The following is an 18,403-nucleotide window of genomic DNA, read 5'->3' as shown; positions in this document are numbered from 1 at the left end:
ATGATGCAGTTCTTTTAGACTTATGGGTTATTACTTGTTAAATGGCCTACAAAGTATAAGTGCCCCTTTCTGTGAAAGTAAACAGTGCCTTTCTTCTAGAACTAGCTTTATCAATGACCCCTTCCGGGCTCTGTACCTTCATGACCAGGAACGTTGGTCATGTGCAATCATTCTATAGTATCCCTACAGGGCCTCCCATAAGGGATTACTCTGACTTTCTCGCCACACTCTCATTCCAAACTCCTTGATCTCACGCTTCCTGCGTAAAGTCTGGATCACAGGTATCCCATCCTCATCTGCCTGTTTAAGGAAATATTTGTGTACCTCTACAGCTTTCTCAGGCCATTCTAATCTATACTTTTAAACCAAAATCTTTCTTAGCAGTCTCAAAATACCATGTCAACCCTGAGCGGAAAAGGCTGGGACTTGTTGTTGTATCAACAAGAGATGTGTAGTTCCTACAGGACAGGAAGTCGAAGGGGAATAAAGTATTCCAATCCAGACTTCAACCTAGTGAAAATAAGTACACAAGGGAAGGGAGGCTTTGGGTTCATAATTTTTCCCATGTTTTCTTTCCCTAGGTGACCCCCTTTTAAATCAATACATAAGGTAGGGGCGCCTATTAAGGGTTGACCAACATATTAGTTCTCACCCTTGTTTTTCTCACCACACTGTAGATAGTTTTTTCGAGCACACCTCACTTTAGTATTATAGGTCCTGACGAAGCGCCACGAGATCCCTCTGACTAACAGGGCGCGAAACATGTTGACCAGAAGAGTCGAGCGTAGCTAGCCACTCATCCGTTGTGAGCATATATAGCTTTTACGCCACTCACCCCCCCTTTTTTAATTAGGTGGTTGACTGAGCCAATAAACTCCTATTTCAGATTAACCAACCTCTTTTAATCACTTACATCTACACTCCCGGGCCCTCACACGCATGCACCATACGGCAGGGAACAAAAGATCTCCGACAAAGAGCCCCTGTATGGGTGCCCGTCGGGTATTGCACCGCCGACCCGACGAGGAGCAGAACCCAGATGATGAAGCATGACACCTAGCTTGCTGGGTGTGTGAGGGTTTTAGTTCCACCCTGAAGGGATTCCCTTCCCTTGTGTACTTATTTTCACTAGGTTGAAGTCTGGATTGGAATACTTTATTCCCCTTCGACTTCCTGTCCTGTAGGAACTACACATCTTTTGTTGATACAGTTACTTAGGGCCTATGTGTAGGACCTCTATAAAAATAGCCCACCTTTCACTCTCCTTCCCTTTGTTAAACATATCTAGCGCGGGAGTCCCCCGCAGGAGTTTGTTTTCAAGGTTACCTATAGTGCTATCTAGCTCTAAGAGGACCATCTGTCCCTCCAATAATTATGGAAGGGGAACTAGGCATCGGCTATGGTGAAGACGCCGTATCTGACATTTTAAGAACACCATCACTTTTGGTTACCGACAGCAGCATAGCTTCAGGTTCCCAGTCGGACGACTGGACGAATTTAACAACTTTGAAAAAAGAATGGTTAAAAATAACCATACATGGGGCCATGATGACTGAGTACCTTAGGGCCAACATCGCCCCTAATGGTCTCATCGTTAATTTAGTACCCCGTTTATTCCTGGATGATCCACTATTCAAGAAAGAGTGGTCCCTGGTGTCGTGGAAATGCACCAGGGACTTACTAGTACTTATCATAGGGACAGCCAAGAGGTTGGCCGATTGCATCCTTACACGCATTCAAGATCTTGAAAGCACGATGAAACCTGTCACTCAATCTGCTATTTTTAAAACTAAACTAGCAGAGATTAATCAGGAGATTGCTGAAAGTAGGGAGTTTCTGCTAAAACAAAAAATAACGAAACTACAGAAAGACATCACCAGATTTGACAAGGAGAGAGTATTTCCTTACCTGAAAGCAGACTATACTTCCAACAAGACAGACTATTCAAGTGATGAAGAATCTAATCACAGCAGAAGAGGTTCATCTAGTGGGTCTAGTACAGGGAGTTGGAACAACAAAAATCAGAGAAAGACCAACACACGGTCATATCAAAACCAAGGTGGTCCAATGTTTCCTGTCCCCCCTCAACCTCCGTTTTGGCAATATCCCATGTTTCCTCAGTACCCGCCACAATTCTATCCTGGTAACAACCCGAAACCTTTTTTAGGCAGAGGCTGGGGCAGAGGAAGAGGGCGAAGGCGAGGACAACAACAAACTACCACCCATGTCCAGTGGCAAGATCAACCCCAACCGCAGCCACAAATGGAAACTCGGAGCAGAAGGAGGGGCCAGAGGGATTAGTTATCAACCTTTCCCATAGACCCCTCAGTAACACAGAGGAGGATGTAATAAAGAAAGGTCTGGGCTTCGTACCTACTCCTAGAGTAGATAAATTCGAATTGATCTGCGAGGTCCAGAATTTCTTTCGGAAAATACGCCTCAAGGCATTTTTTCAGGACGAACCTGCCACTGAACCTAGTGACACTGGCCTACATAAAGCTTCCACCTTTACCCCTACAAACAGCATGATTCCATCGGAGGTCCTCACCTTCGAGAAGGCTGTACTAAAAGACCTGGACAAAATACAGAGTAGAACTACTGTGTACAACAACTTTACTTGCAAAGAAAGGGATGCGGCCAGAATACTAGCAGCTGATACAACTATCACCATCAAACAGGCGGACAAGGGAGGGGCGACAGTTATCCAGTCTACTAGTGATTATGAAACAGAATGTCTACGCCAACTTGGCGATAGGAAATATTACACACCTATTGACACCGATCCCACGCCAAGATTAAGTTTAACAATAGCTAGTAAGATCTTGGAGGCCGAAGCCAATGGCTGGATCACGAAAAAAGAAGCAGACTTTCTTATCACTACCAAACCTGTCGTACCATATTTCTATACATTACCTAAGGTACATAAAGGCATCACCCCTGTCCCCGGCAGACCAATTGTCTCCGGAATTGGTTCCCTCTTGGAACCTCTATCCAAATTCTGTGATTACTTCCTACAACCCTTGGTTAAAGAGACTCCTTCTTACGTCAGGGACACAACTGACATTTTGAATATTATTGAGGGAATACAGAACACCGAAAATGTTGACTTCCTAGTGACCCTTGATGTAGAGGCTCTCTACACCAACATCCCGCAACAAGCTACTCTGACGGTGATAGAGGCGGCCCTACAGAAAAGGGAATGGACATCTCCCACTCCCATAACATTTATCATGGATCTGGCAACATTAGCTCTTACTGAGAATTATTTTGCATTTAAAGACAACCTTTACCATCAGTCCCAAGGTACATCGATGGGGAGTACCTTTGCCCCCAGTGTGGCCTGCCTGTACATGGCAGCGTTTGAAGAGACAGTAATAATGAACGTGGACAACCCCTTTGGACCTAACCTTACCCTGTGGAAAAGATACATCGATGATGTCATGATTCTATGGAAAGGGGATTTAACAACCTGTCACGAATTCTGTGAATGGATCAACACAAAAAACCAGTTTTTGAAATTCACTAGTCATATCTCTGACTCAGATATCCCCTTCCTGGATTTAAACATCAGATTGACACCCACAGGGTTAAGCACTACTCTCTACAGAAAACCCACTGATAAGAACAGTTTACTCCTCTATAACAGTCATCACCCCAAAGCCCTGCGCGATAATTTGCCGTTTGGCCAATTCCTTCGACTCAGGAGAAATTGCAGTTCTATCACAGACTACAAAATTGAGGCCAACATCCTCTCAGGGAACTTGACTCAAAGAGGCTATCCTCCCCGAGTGATTTACAACTCAATGAAGCGAGCAAGAAATAACAACCGTGAGGCACTTTTGGAAGTAAGACCAAAAGACACTAGAGAGATCATTACATGTGTTACATCCTTCACACCAGAGTCCAACAACCTCAAAAAAGTGATAAAGAAACACTGGGGAATACTATCCGCAGGCACACTTATGATTCCCCCACCACGGTTCGCTTTTAAGAGGACCAACAATCTGAAGGACACCCTGATACACACGAGACCGAAGAAACAAATAAGTCCAGCACACAACACCCTCTGGAACCTTCCCCCTGTACAGGGGCATTACACTTGCGGAGGGTGCTCCTGCTGCGGGCAAACCATTGTGGCAAAATCTATTCGCCTCACTGACTCTTTCGAATGGGCCCTCAAAAGACATACAAATTGTAATTCCACGAACTGTGTCTATTTACTAATTTGCCCATGTGGCCTCCACTATATAGGGATGACGACACGAGCTGTGAAAACACGCATCACCGAACATAAAAGTAACATTAGATGCGGTAAAACCACCACAAAACTTTACAGTCATTACCTAGCTTGCAAACACAGCCCGACTGATCTACGTTGGATTGTCCTTGAAAGCCAGCCTGTCATGTCTCAACATGCCCTACTCAGGCTAGAACAACGTTGGGTACATCGCCTCTCGTTGGATAGACTTGGCCTTAACGACGATATACCTTGGTCAATGATATCTAATCGATAGGAGGCTTTTCTGCCGATATAGCCAAGGGGGTAGGATAATACATACACCACCCTATGTTCCTACTGATACTTGGTCTTCGACATTGATCCACCTCTGTACGACAAACCATGGTTATAATATTTAGTGACCTTATTACTGATTGTTGCGGGCATCACACTATATATATTCATTATATATACCTCCATTGCTGCCCATGACTTCTTTATATTATCAACCATATTGGTTTTACTGACCAACACCATTACATCATGGCCCCCGACTTTGGTCCCCTATCTCACCATGTAGGGCATGAACCGCCTACTAATAAGAGTATCTGTGGGGTTTGAGATACGTCCGTCATTTACGGCATACATACATGACTATCGTCTTTCACAAGAGGGGCATTTATATTAATCCCATAACGTGTTATGTACCACTTTTTTGCCGACCACTACGTGGCGACCATGAAGAATGACGTTCTTCATTTCAGTATGCTATACATCTTTTTACTTCGTATTGCTATAGACGCATCCACGACATGGGCAATTATACCGATTCCAAAACATGGGACGCTTCACATTTTACCCGTTACAACATGGCGCCCACAACCCGGCATGATTTACATGCATTCATCTCCCATTGCTACAGACGCATCGACGCCATACTATTCCAAACAATTGGCCAATGATATTTGTTACCAAGACAGTGATTGGTCCGTTTGCAATCACGTGTTAAGCTTACAACCTATCCTGGCCTGAATAAATTAAAGCGTCACCGACCCACTATCCAGCTTCCGGGTTCGGCGACGCGGGCAGGTTGAATTACCTCCAGGGGATGTTTGCTTAGTAAGTACACGTCGGCGCGCGATTTTGGAGGGTGGATTCCTAATACCTGAGCCGATCTGGGGCGCTCTAGACACTTGTAGTATATCCGCATTTATTTTCGGATCACTGTCCACCATCGGCACACGTCTGCATATCTCGCATGTGACCACTTCGACACGCCCAATTAAACAGGGTTCGGTTGCGAAGAAATGCTAAACCTAATTCAGGCTCACACTGAGTTAGAATCGTCAACGTCGATTCACTACTTTTGATCGTAGCCTCTTGTTGTAAACCAATCGGGACTTGCACATCTCTGTCCCACCCCCGGTTAACTGCACTTGGTCAACCACAATACAGATCAGAGTACTATTGCACACGAGAGGTGTCACACGCTCAAATTAATATGTTCTCGTGATACGTAGGATGGAGATCTCTCTCCTGTGACTTTGTGGTTGTGATATCTTCCTATGCCTCTACCTTTCCCCATAACACCATTATACTTTAGGGAACGAATGTGTTTCTCCCCCTGTGGACGCGCCATGCACCTGATGATGAGCTCTTTATAACATGATATGGTGAGTCCATGCATAACCTTGACTTTTTTCTATAAATTTAACAAGGGTTTTGCTTCCAACCAGAACCTTACTGTGCTGCTTGTTTTAACCGTTTTTTACTTTGCCCTACCTTGTCTTATGTCATGTATTTATTAAATGATTAGGAAACTGGTAGGAATCCAGTACAATTTACAATCTGGAGTATATTAAATTGATCACCACTTTACTAAACCAGTGGTGATCTACTAACCTTTGTGATATAATGCCTTACAGTTGCTAAGGGTGGCTTTGGGTTCATAATTTTTCCCATGTTTTCTTTCCCTAGGTGACCCCCTTTTAAATCAATACATAAGGTAGGGGCGCCTATTAAGGGTTGACCAACATATTAGTTCTCACCCTTGTTTTTCTCACCACACTGTAGATAGTTTTTTCGAGCACACCTCACTTTAGTATTATAGGTCCTGACGAAGCGCCACGAGATCCCTCTGACTAACAGGGCGCGAAACATGTTGACCAGAAGAGTCGAGCGTAGCTAGCCACTCATCCGTTGTGAGCATATATAGCTTTTACGCCACTCACCCCCCCTTTTTTAATTAGGTGGTTGACTGAGCCAATAAACTCCTATTTCAGATTAACCAACCTCTTTTAATCACTTACATCTACACTCCCGGGCCCTCACACGCATGCACCATACGGCAGGGAACAAAAGATCTCCGACAAAGAGCCCCTGTATGGGTGCCCGTCGGGTATTGCACCGCCGACCCGACGAGGAGCAGAACCCAGATGATGAAGCATGACACCTAGCTTGCTGGGTGTGTGAGGGTTTTAGTTCCACCCTGAAGGGATTCCCTTCCCTTGTGTACTTATTTTCACTAGGTTGAAGTCTGGATTGGAATACTTTATTCCCCTTCGACTTCCTGTCCTGTAGGAACTACACATCTCTTGTTGATACAGTTACTTAGGGCCTATGTGTAGGACCTCTATAAAAATAGCCCACCTTTCACTCTCCTTCCCTTTGTTAAACACAACACTGGGACTTGTTGTTGACATGTAGATGCAATGGGGTGTTTCATGGCCCTACTAGTTACTAAGACTTCTTTAGATTAATTTGATAGGGTTGTGATCTTTTTGAGACTGCACTTCTGCTATAGCGCTTTGACGAGACTTCCTGAAACTACCGCGTTGTCTTCAAATAGTGCTTAATCCACCAGCTAGCATGGCTGTTACTCTGACTGGAAAAAGTAATTTGCATTTTTACCCTTATAAGTGCATATCTAATTTAATATCTTAAAGCACTCCTGGAAGCCTGTACATGAAAGGGCTCTAGTATACATCATATTTTCCCTTTGTTTTTTAATATACTCTGGTGAGGTCATTGAATACCAGCACAATATCTCCTCACATTTTATTTTTATAAAATGTGCATAATTGTTTATCAGGTAACAGTGTATAAAAAGTATATAAATCTGTGCGTTTTGTTAAGCTGTAGTTAAACAGCAACATTGTTAAATTGTGACTTTGCCAGCGGGCTACAGCAGCTTTATGGAGGAAATTTGCAGGTGTGGGAACCTCAAATATTTTACTCCGCAAAATATTACCTCAACAGAAAGCTCACAGGTTAATAATGAATTGGAGACAGTATTGAATCCCAATTTCACGAGGTAGTGTGTCCACGAGGTAAGGCACCTCCCAACACATCAAAAATACATTCAATTAAGTAAGGGCTCACTCAATACCCAAGTTCTAGATCCGCAGAACAAATGTAAAGGATTTATTACAAAATTTCAAAAGATGCGGTGCAGAAATGATAGATGCAAATATTTGACATAATTGCCATGAAGGCTCTCTGCAAATAAATCATTACAGGATAGTGCAAAAGCAGAAACATTATCAGTCCCAAGTGGGCAGCAAAATCAATAGAGAAATGGACAGCATCTCTAGTAGCATCGAAAAGAATTGGGCTCGCCATCCTATTCGAGGGTTATTTTATACTCTATTTTCGCATATTAGATCAGTAAAACTGCAAGTGGTATGATCAGAAGTGTTACGTTATAAGCAAATCCAAGCACAGTTTTACTAAACTTCATATTGCTTTAGCATCTAAGCACTATCCCTCTACATGAATATTCATTCCGTCTCCTCTATGCTAATGCCATCCGGAGATGGTAGGACAAACTAATTACATGAACAACAGCAAGTTATTGAGAAAGAATAGGGCACAGTGAGCTAGCGTAGGATCGATCCCTGAGGAAAGTTACATCATTGTGACCATTCTGGAAAGATTGCATCGAGAACAGCAAGAACAACTTCAATGGAAATAAACAGGATTGCCTGACTGTTTTCTGCAGAACTGATGAACAGTGAAATGGGCAGGGGGAAACATCCATTTTGAAAAATATGACTACGAGACCCAAATTGAGACCTAATTAACTGGAGTCAGGAAAGCTGCACACTTGCTCATGTCATAGGAAATACGTTTCAGCTGCAATAGTTCTATATCCGTGTGTGCATATAAAGACCAAGAGTAAAACCACATTCTGCACATTATTAATTGATGCACAAAAATAAAAATATATAAAAACAAATTGAATGGTGAAATTGTCAAAGACAAATGGAAACTAGGAGTGAGCTAAACGAAAGTTGGTTCAGAAGCAAAATGGCATAAAAAAAATTACATGGAGGCATGACCAAGCACAAAAGTACAGTGATCACCTGTGATTCCCTAACTCCATATTGGTCATAGGTTGCATTAGACGAACTAGCGCTCTTCCAGACTGCCATTTCCTTGAGAGTCTGGAAACTTATGTGGGTCTCTAATACACAGGCTGTCTGAATTGAAAGTCCAGGAGAGCTGCAGATTTCATTGCAAAGAAGTGGATATGAAGTTTCACCCAACCAGAATCAGGCTGTAAGCAAAAAGGCAACTGCTGTAGACTAAGACTTGGTAAGCTTTCAGAGGCGAATAACCTTAGAAGTGAGGGGCAGCGAAGATTGGACCATTGCCCAGGGCTTTAAGTGGGATGAAAAAACGGGGGGTCTCTCAAAGGGGCGTGGTCAATGTAATTAAGGGCGTGGTTTACAATCACATAAACTAAAAATCTGTGTTAAGCACAGTGTGCCGCCCGACTTGTATTTTGCTGTTCCTGTCATTGATACAAAAACAACAGTAGATGGACAGAATGCAGAACAATGTCATACATTCACCCTAGTACAGAGATCTGGGCCTAAATCCATCGTTTTTTTGCTCACCATGCCATTCCAGTTTGAACCCAGCCAAATGCAAATCAGTCTTGACCCTGTGCCTCATGGGAACAGTCCAGCCCGAACTGCCAAGCCAGGTCCTCCCTGGACTGGAAACAAGCATCCTGGGACCGGTTTCGGGGTTTCACCCCTCTTCAGCCAGGATAGCTTGATTCCAGTGGCATGGAGAGCACGGGACCCACATCTGGGCATACAAGTCCCACTCGGGGTGACAAATGCTAAAACAACAGTTGATGGACAGAATGCAGAACCTGTCATTGATGCAACAAGTCCCATCATACCTACAAGTCAGGACTATTGGCTTTGTTAATGGTTGCTAGTTGCATAAGATAAATAAGCAGCAACTATGGCTTGTATATAATATTGGAAAAACTTTCACTTAAAGCCCTGGTGACACCACGACAATGTTGCTGCTCCTGAGTTTCAAAAAGAGAAGGGAAATCCATAGAGAAATAGAGAAAATGACTCTCTTTAAAGGATTTCCCTTCCTCTACAACGCTCACCACGCGCACATCAATGTGCCTGCTGTCACATCCGGAAAAAAAAAACGGGCTGCCGGTGCCAGGGCATAAAACCGAGCCCGATAGAGACCCGTTTCGAGGTCCCCTTAAAAAAGCTGCCGGTGCTCAGACCCGGTGAGACCCGGCCCACTTAAAGCACTGCCATTGCCCCATGCCTCCCGTCAAGACACCTTCTTTGTCCCTGTGTAACCTGGAGAGGTTGGAATTCTATTTAGGCATGACAATGTCCTGTCTTTTTTCAACGGAAAGCAAATTGTTTTAGCATTTTTAGGAAGGGTAGGCTCCCATCCCCTGCGATCTGGCTGCATCGATTTTGGTTAGTGGAAGTCAAAGCCCATAGTGCACAAAATACACAAGCACTGTCTTTGAAAATATGGATGTCTGTAATAGTTTACTTAGTTCGAGATTCTGTCTCAGGAACAATTGGGGCAGAGTTAAAAAAAACTGAAGAGTGCCAAATTGAAACAAGTCCCGCATTTTAAAATGATCCAGAATGTGAAGAATGGGTTGGGAGAGAAGAGGTTGACAGACATTTGGGTAGGAAGTGGGTTGAGTTGGAGGGGCTATTTGTAAACTTGTCTTCAGTTTTGTATATTTGCATATCCCACTAAAAACTGTTGAAACAGAAAAATAATATATTTTTTAAAAAGGTCGATGTTGCTTTGTCCAGCAGTGTCCTATTTTCAGAAGCAGCCTGAGAGCCAGAATTGCTTTAGTAAAGTTTTTCTACTTTAGGAAATAACATGTCGAGCTATTTATTACTCTTTCATGTGCCTTTATGAAACTTTTTGTCAAATTTTGCGTGCTTCTAACTTTTTGCGTTCACTGGCTATTTGGGTACTATGCACAGGAATCTTGCATTTTAACGTTCTAGTGGCAGCAAACTTGGACTCTGGCTCGAGTTGTATGTTGCACAAAGTCATGGAATCTGCTTAAAATCCACAATTTACCAGTGAAACATCTACATGCATTACAAATAAAAGAGATTCCAGCTCAAATTGACTTTGAAGTAGACGGCTTCAGTTAAATAATACTCAAAATGTTGATCCAGCGGAAGCGGTGTAAATTTTAAAACTCCTTCACAATATCTCCAATATATCATGAATAGAAACTTTATTACATCTAAGAGTTTGGGCCCAAAGAAACTCTGTAACCATTTATAAACATCTGGTCCCCCGATAGCTCTTTGGAGAGCTAATAGGGACTCAGATAATGAAAGACGGATGCTATTTCCTTCATAAGGACCTATAATGAAGGAAAGCCTAACCATTCGTAATAGTCACAGTATGCATCAATGTCAAATAATTCACCAAATAAACAAAAGCTCTGAATATTTATCAAGTCACTTTTATCTAAATCAGCAAAATATGAATGGCCAACACACCAACTACATTAGTAATGTCAATTCTGCATATTACAATGTTACAGGCTAAATCACAAATAAGAAATACAGTTCATGGCAAATACATCTTAATCAATAACAAGTGTGAGAGGAGAGAGAGCGAGAGAGAGAGACAATAGGAAATAAAGCATTGCAATGTCAATAAGCAATTTAGATTTCATACGAACCTAAAATCAAAGGACTAATGCACAGCATACAATAGTCAGAAGTAGCTAACCCTTCAGCCGAAAAAGTATAGCTTGAGCAACCTCACCAGCCGATGAAGTGCAAGGCAATCAGAAAAGGTTTGTTCAAATAGAATCAGGTTCGGACTGACAGCATGTCACGCCCACTATATTTGCAAGGATTATAGCCAGCCAGAGTAGCATAGAGAGAATACAGCAGCAAATGGCTCTCTTCTCATAGAAACAGCTACTGCTGAATTCTTTTCCCACGGAAATAATTATACCCCAAGATATTCACAATCCCACCCCAAATGTTTCATTTTCACAGTTCTACACAATTCTATTGGTTAAGTTCATGAGGTGATCTTTCTCCAAGCTATGTCATTCGGAACTTCTACAAGACAATCCATTGTTAATATGAAAGAGGTCATCACTCCACAGAAGCAGGAAAGGAACTTGTATCTTCTTCATGTCCTCACGCTCGCTTCCACATCAGCTTGCAACATCAGTCGATACAATATTTCATAAAAAGAAATACTCTAACCGTAGAAGGGAAATTCTATTGATATGCTCTGCACAACTAAACAAATAAATTAGCATTTTAGAAATAACAAAGTACATTCTTTTCAGGCCTAGTTAATAACAGGAAAAAATAATAATCTAGCAGGGTTTGAGGCCTTCATAGGAAAAGCATAAATCGTCGTTTTTCTGAGGAATATAACCAGTATTACTATTTGAGAAATAAAGAGAAAATACATAAGGAAACGACAATTAAAGATTCATTATTCTAATTAGATTCAAAAGCGTAACCCGATTTCAAAATATGAGTTATTACTTAATCAATTATTCTCTTGTTATAAAGAAGAAAAACATAATCGTAAATTTTTTTACTCCATGCATTTTCATTATTAATTATAAAAATTCTACTTAAAAGTTTTGCTTTTAACACCTTTATCAACTTTCTCTCTCATGTCATTTTAGTTCACGTAAAAACTTTATATTTTCCATGCTTTCTGCACGTTAAGCATTGCAGCTTCTGATTACTAAACATGTTGTGTTTTTCTTGCACATTTCACGTTGTGCTTTTGAAAGTCACATGTTAATAATGTTCACGCTATTAAATAGGTATATTAATAACACTTATGAGCAGGCTTGATGAAGCAAACTTATTTTGCAAATAATCATGCCCCATCAATGTCTATGACGCTGGATAAAGGACCTTGATGAAATAAATAAAAAGTACTCCAAAACAGCCAGTAATTCCCTTTCAACGTGCCTTCTCGTTTCATTGAGATTTTTATGACTTATTGAATGGCAAATGCATATTAGGATTCAAAATAAAAATTTGTCTCTAAATAAATACATTGAAAAATGAACTTCAGGACCAGTTTGAAGCTCTAGTAAAAATACATTTCATGAGGGAGGTCCTGGCTGATTTTGATCAGATGTTTGATACCGAAATACCCCGTTTTCCTGTTAGGACTACCCAATACACAAACTCATCCATTACATTCTAAAAGGGGAAGGCTATCACTTTAGCAATATGTACGGTAAAGCAGGTCCTGCTAATAAAATGGGGCACTGATGTTGTTCCCACGCATGCAGATTGGCTACACACGGTTTGGGACTTATTGGGGATGGAAAATTTGACAGCAGTTATCAGTCACACCCTACCCAAGTTCGAGAAAAGATGGGGAACATGTATAAAGCACCTTTCAAGAGTGTACCAGGAACTTGCATGTCCAGTATATTTGCGAATACTGCATATTACTCCCACCACCCCTATGGACGATTTAGGGAAAGAGAAAGAGTGATGATTTATTATCAGTGTGAAACAAGCATGTATTGTTCTCATTTATTTATTGTTTATCAATGATGTCTGATTACGTTTTTCACTTCCCCCTTCCACTCTCTCCCCCCCTCCTTTACAACCCCCCCCCCCTAATTTTCTGCTACCTGGCCGGCCAATGGATGTAGGCAAAGAGTGTTGTAAAAATCAATAAAACGTTACAATCCTAAAAATACATTTCATAAACATCTGGTTTTACATTTATTGATAAATATGGGGATGATGTGTAAATATATAAAAAAGCATTTCCATTTGTATATCCTGAAACTGTTCTGGCTTGATGCCTCTTAATCGGCTGAAGTAGTGAGTCACTTGAAATTTAATCTACAAGCAATACATAAAAGCAAAAATGTCCCTCTTGCCTCCAACAAGTAGCCCTCCTGCCCGTATTGTTATTGTTGTGATTGTTAATTAGTATGTGTTTGTACACAGTGTGCCACTAGTTTGAAGTCTCATGGAGTTGTGCGATCCTTAGGTTGAGTGTGTCCCTTTCAATAGGATGTGAGTTTTTGGTAGGCGTGATCTGACGGCTGCATCCACTTGCTTAGTATTGTCTCTTGTTACATATGCCCATTTCTCCAAATATATATTGACCTGCATGGTCCAGATAATTCAGTCTGATTGGCCCAATGCTGCTGTATAGGAAAATGAATTAACTATTAGATTAATATAGTAGTTTTATAATTTATGAGATGCTAAACTGATTACGCAGTTGCCGGTATCACCAATATAGCAGTAAGTTATTATAAATGTATGTATAAAACGTTGTACATGAATCAAACAGGGAATCAATGATCTAATATATATGCTTAGAAACAAGTCAATGTTTCTATTGTTTTAGACATTCTTTCTATGTTTTCATTTATGACCAGTTGGGTAAAGAGCAACCAAACATCACAGCAGGCAGTCCTTAGAAAAAAAGAAGTAAGAAAAGTCAAACATGAATCACTTCTTCTTGCTTAAGAAAAATAGATATGATATCCTACTTCCATCTCTTTTAAGACTGTATAATGTGATATTTGTGTATACTGTATGTGTAATAAACATATGCTTTTGACACCTGTCAGCACAATGAAGTAGATAACAGAATTGCCTTTAATGAGCAGGAGGTTGCCTGTTTTTCAGATATTCAATTTAACACGTACAATCATTTAGAAATTATTATGGAGTTCCACTGCCAATCCTGCAAACGTAGTAACACCAACAGTGGAAAATTAATTATCTTGAGTAGTAGAATGTTCAACGTTTCTATTACATTTTTCTTGCTGTTTTTTTTTTTTAAATATGTGAGATTTCAGTCCTTTAAATCAACTGCTATCATGTAGAATAGTCATTTGGAGAGAACTAGGATGTAGAAACCTAAAATGGCCCTCTTGCCCTAGGTGTTCCTGATAAATTTTTTGGGGAGACTTGTTGATGTTGCTAGGTTGCTCTTGGTTCATTGTGAACTTTAAGTATGTTCTATTCAGTCTTCAATGTTGAATGTATTTAGTTTTCAATCGTAATATGCCTTTTTAACTGAGTCCAAATGGATTCATGAAGCAGAAATACTAAATGCCCATAACACCTTGAATATTGTATTTAACAGATGGTGATCATAGACCTATTTTGAAATATTTATTCCTATTCTTAATGTAGCCAGCCTTCCATTATCTTTATTGATGAGCTCGATGCTTTATGTCCGAAGAGAGAAGGAGCCCAAAACGAAGTGGAAAAAAGAGTTGTAGCTTCCCTGTTGACGCTAATGGATGGCATTGGCTCGGTAAGTGGATTGTGTGATCATAGAACAAGCAAAGAATGGAAAAAGGGCTCTGCACCAGTGCCGAAAAAATTTAGAATATTGTGCACGTTTTCTAATTGATCTACCGACTTCGTGATTTTTTACTATATGATCTGTTAGATAGGTTTACTACAAATTAGATGCTCTTTGTAAGGGCTGGTTGAAGTACAAGTCAGGTCAAAGATCTTCTCTTGTGTGCAGTGCAGCAATTTGTGACATATCGGGAGTAAATGTTTTAGGTCGAACCTCCCAGGCAGTTGAAGCTGTCTAGTTGGGAAAGACATATTGTGGGCTTATCATGAACATACATGGGCTTGGAGTCTACCCGCTGCTTAGCATTGATTCTTTCCTGTCACTCTCATTTGGCTACTTCTTAATTTATGGCGTTTTGTATATGCTGTGTTTGTCCCCCCTAAGGAGTATTGCTTCATTAACCATCTCTTTGGTTGTCTTCTATGCTGATTCTGCTTTTAGTGAGCTCTGTTCTGTTTGTCCAAACTTTTCATGAGAGAGCATGTGTTTTCCAACTCTCTTCTTCAGGTTCCTTTCTCCCCCTTGCACTCTCTTCCTATGTGCTTCTTTCCTCCACCCGCACTCTTGGTACTACTTCTTGCACGTGTGCTTCTGCGTTCCTGCCCTCCACGTTGCTCTTTCTATTGTGTTCGCTCCCTCTTGTTGCTTCTGCCCCACCTGCCCACTGTTTTGATTCTCCCCCACCCTCTGTATTGCTTCACCCCCATGCCACTTCCTAGCTAACTCTCACAGCCCGTTCATAATTATTTTTTAAAGTGCTTTCACGCTGTGCTTCAAAACAGCATTTTCTTGCTACTGTTTTTTTTTCCCACACTCAAGTTCTGTGTATTGAATTTTTCCAAACACATTAGAGTATAAATGCAATTGAAAAAAAAAGGCCTGCATTAGACATTGAAGTAGTAGCACACTTAGGACCTTATGCTAGCTTTCCTACACAATTGTCCAAGTCTTCTGGAAAGAAGGGAGCTTAAAGTGTAAAAACGTACTCCTATTAAGGAGTTTTATAGAGCATGAGCAAAGGCATGTTCACAGCGGACTCTTTGCTCAAGTTCTATTTATATTTATTGTATATCAAAATAGCAGAACATGTACACAGCAATGCCAACAACTGCACCCAGGTATAACATATAATCCTGTTGAGATAACAGAATAGCTAAATACATATCTGCGACTGAAATGAAATAGCAATGAAGCAACATCAGATGCAGTCATGATACATTGTCTGAGGACACAGTATGACATAGCACATAGCTGAGAGAAATATTTTAACAAAAACCTAAGAAACAAAAACAAACAGCAATTACAGGTCAGGGTCAGCCGAAGGAGGGGCATGTGCAGAAGTGGCGTCATCGCGCAGTGGAAAAGAGCATAGTGTTCCTGTTATCTTAATAGTGTTTGTTATATTAAAGCAAGGTACGGAGAGCAGTGTCACTCAAAGAGCTGGAGCATTCTAAGCTTCGCAGGTGAATTCTATTTCGGTAAGGTAGTGGATCAAGGGCCTTCAAACATGTTGAAATTTTATCTTTGTCTTAGTTAAATTGTGGGTCAACCGTTCAATCGCTAGGATGTGCCACATACGGGTAAACCATTGCGCCATCGAGGGAGGGGTTGTCTGTTTCCACATGGGTGCTATCAGATGTTGTGCTGCTGGAAGCAAATAACTTATAAGCTTCAAAACTGTATGGGTCGTGCGTCTTGAAGCCGGAGGTCGAAACCCCATAATAACCGTAAGGTAGGAGGGAGGATGTGGGTAGCCCACAATGCCCTTAATATGGCTCAGTATCTCTTTCAAGTATGTGCTAGTTATTCCACAAGACCACCAAATATGGCAAAAATCTCCCACAACCTCTTGATGATGCCAGCACAGAAGGGAGGCACCCGAATAGATGGTGGAGGGATGGGCCGGCGTTTAATACCATTGGAACGTTAATTAATATGCCGTTTCGCAGAGAGAGGCACTGCGGTAGGTTTTAGGTATGTTCCACCACAGTGTCTCCCATTGTTTGGGCATTATGTATTCCTGGGTGGTGTTGTGCCATGCGAACTGATACGTATGGGTGCGCGCCGGCGTGGAGTTTTGAAGCTTAAAGTAGGTGTGAGATATTAGGCCTCTTGAGCCATTGTAGGCCCGTATGAGCTTCTCAAAGGGGGTGTAAGGTCAGATGGCTGCAGGGTAGACCGAGGGGTGCAATGCCTAGTGCCTCAGTTGGCAATATTGAAGCCGTGTTGTATCTGAGAGTTTATAGTCTGCCTTACATTGATCAAAAGACTTCATGGTATCACCTGTAAAGAGGTCTTGTAGTGTACGACTGTTACCTGTGCTCTAACAGCAGAAGGAAAGGGGTAAGAGCGCCGCGGGGAAAGTCTAGGTTACGGGCGATAGGTGTATTTGGAGAAGGGGAGGTAGTCCTTTCGTGAGCACCACCTTGTCCCAGATGTCAAGGACCGTCTTAGTAGGGGTGGCAGTGTACGCGCTCCAAGGCCTGGCATGTTTGGGCAGCCAAGCCAGGTCCCACACGGGTGGGCAGGCCACCTATTGGTCCATGTGGAACCAATGCTTCTAGCTCTCCCGGACCACCCATTCGGGGATATAACGCAGATGGTCCGCCCAGTACTACTTGAGAAGTCTGGGTCACACTAAGCCACCCATGTTTCGTGGGAGCATTAACAGTGCGTTAGCTACCCGGGGTCGCTTTCCATTCCATACAAAAGCTCAGATGTCACATTGTAGGCTCAGAATGTCATCCTGTGGGATCGACATAGGAAGGGTCTGAACGAGATAGAGAACCCGCGAGAGCACGTTCATTTATAGGACGATCACACGACCTAGCCAGGAGGTATGGAGGTGTTTCCACCTCTCAAAATCTACCAGGATTGAGCGGCTAAAATGGGGACAGTTAGCTTAGGACCAGGAGGAAAGCGTAGGAGTAATATTGAGGCCCAGATAATTTATGGCATCTTGCAACCATTGAAAGGGTGTAAGGCGTTGCAGAGCTTGGAGGTCCTGTTTATGGATAGTTAAATTAAGAGCGCACGACTTGGCCTGATTGACCTTAAAGCCAGAGACTGCCTCATAAGCCTGCAAGCAGGTCACAGCGCTTGGAAGGGAAACATTGGGTTGAGAAAGCATAAGGAGGAGGTAATTCGCAACAGGCTAATCTTGTGCAGCTGGCCACCAAAGGGAATGCCTTTCACTGTGTCTGTATTGCATATCGAGATAGCAAGAGACTCAACCTCGAGAGAAAATAGTAATGGCGATAGGGGGCACCCCTGACGCATTCCCCAAAGGATGGTTACTGATCTTGTTGTTTGTACATTCACACAAATGTTGGCCACTGGTGCCACGTAGGAGGCCATTATCTTGGAGGTCAAACCCGGACCCAATCCTATTTTACCGAGCACCACCTGGAGGAAGGACCAGTTCACTCTATCAAAGGCCTTCTCCGCATCCAGCAAGAGAAGTCATGCTGGGATATCATAGCAGTGCGACTTTTCCACCAAATGCACTATACGGCGGACACT

The 18,403-nt window shown here is 42.0% G+C and overlaps 1 protein-coding gene across 2 annotated transcripts in view; it reads left to right on the top strand.

The window, feature by feature from the left end:
* Positions 1–18,403, top strand: part of AFG2A (AAA ATPase AFG2A) — a 1,612,935-nt gene that overhangs the window by 199,359 nt on the left and 1,395,173 nt on the right. For both annotated transcript variants that reach the window (XR_014978118.1, XM_085641546.1), the window contains exon 8: positions 14,707–14,830. Coding sequence is in view for 1 of the 2 variants with exons in the window: in XM_085641546.1 (XP_085497672.1) it covers positions 14,707–14,830 (124 nt within the window). In the remaining variant the exon portion in view is untranslated. The remainder of the gene's footprint in view (positions 1–14,706; positions 14,831–18,403) is intronic.

Source organism: Triturus cristatus, chromosome 2_2 (assembly GCF_964204655.1).
Source record: "Triturus cristatus chromosome 2_2, aTriCri1.1, whole genome shotgun sequence".
Lineage (NCBI taxonomy): Eukaryota > Metazoa > Chordata > Amphibia > Caudata > Salamandridae > Triturus > Triturus cristatus.
The sequence above is the reverse complement of the archived record's forward strand: the minus strand, read 5'-3'. Positions and strand labels throughout refer to the sequence as shown.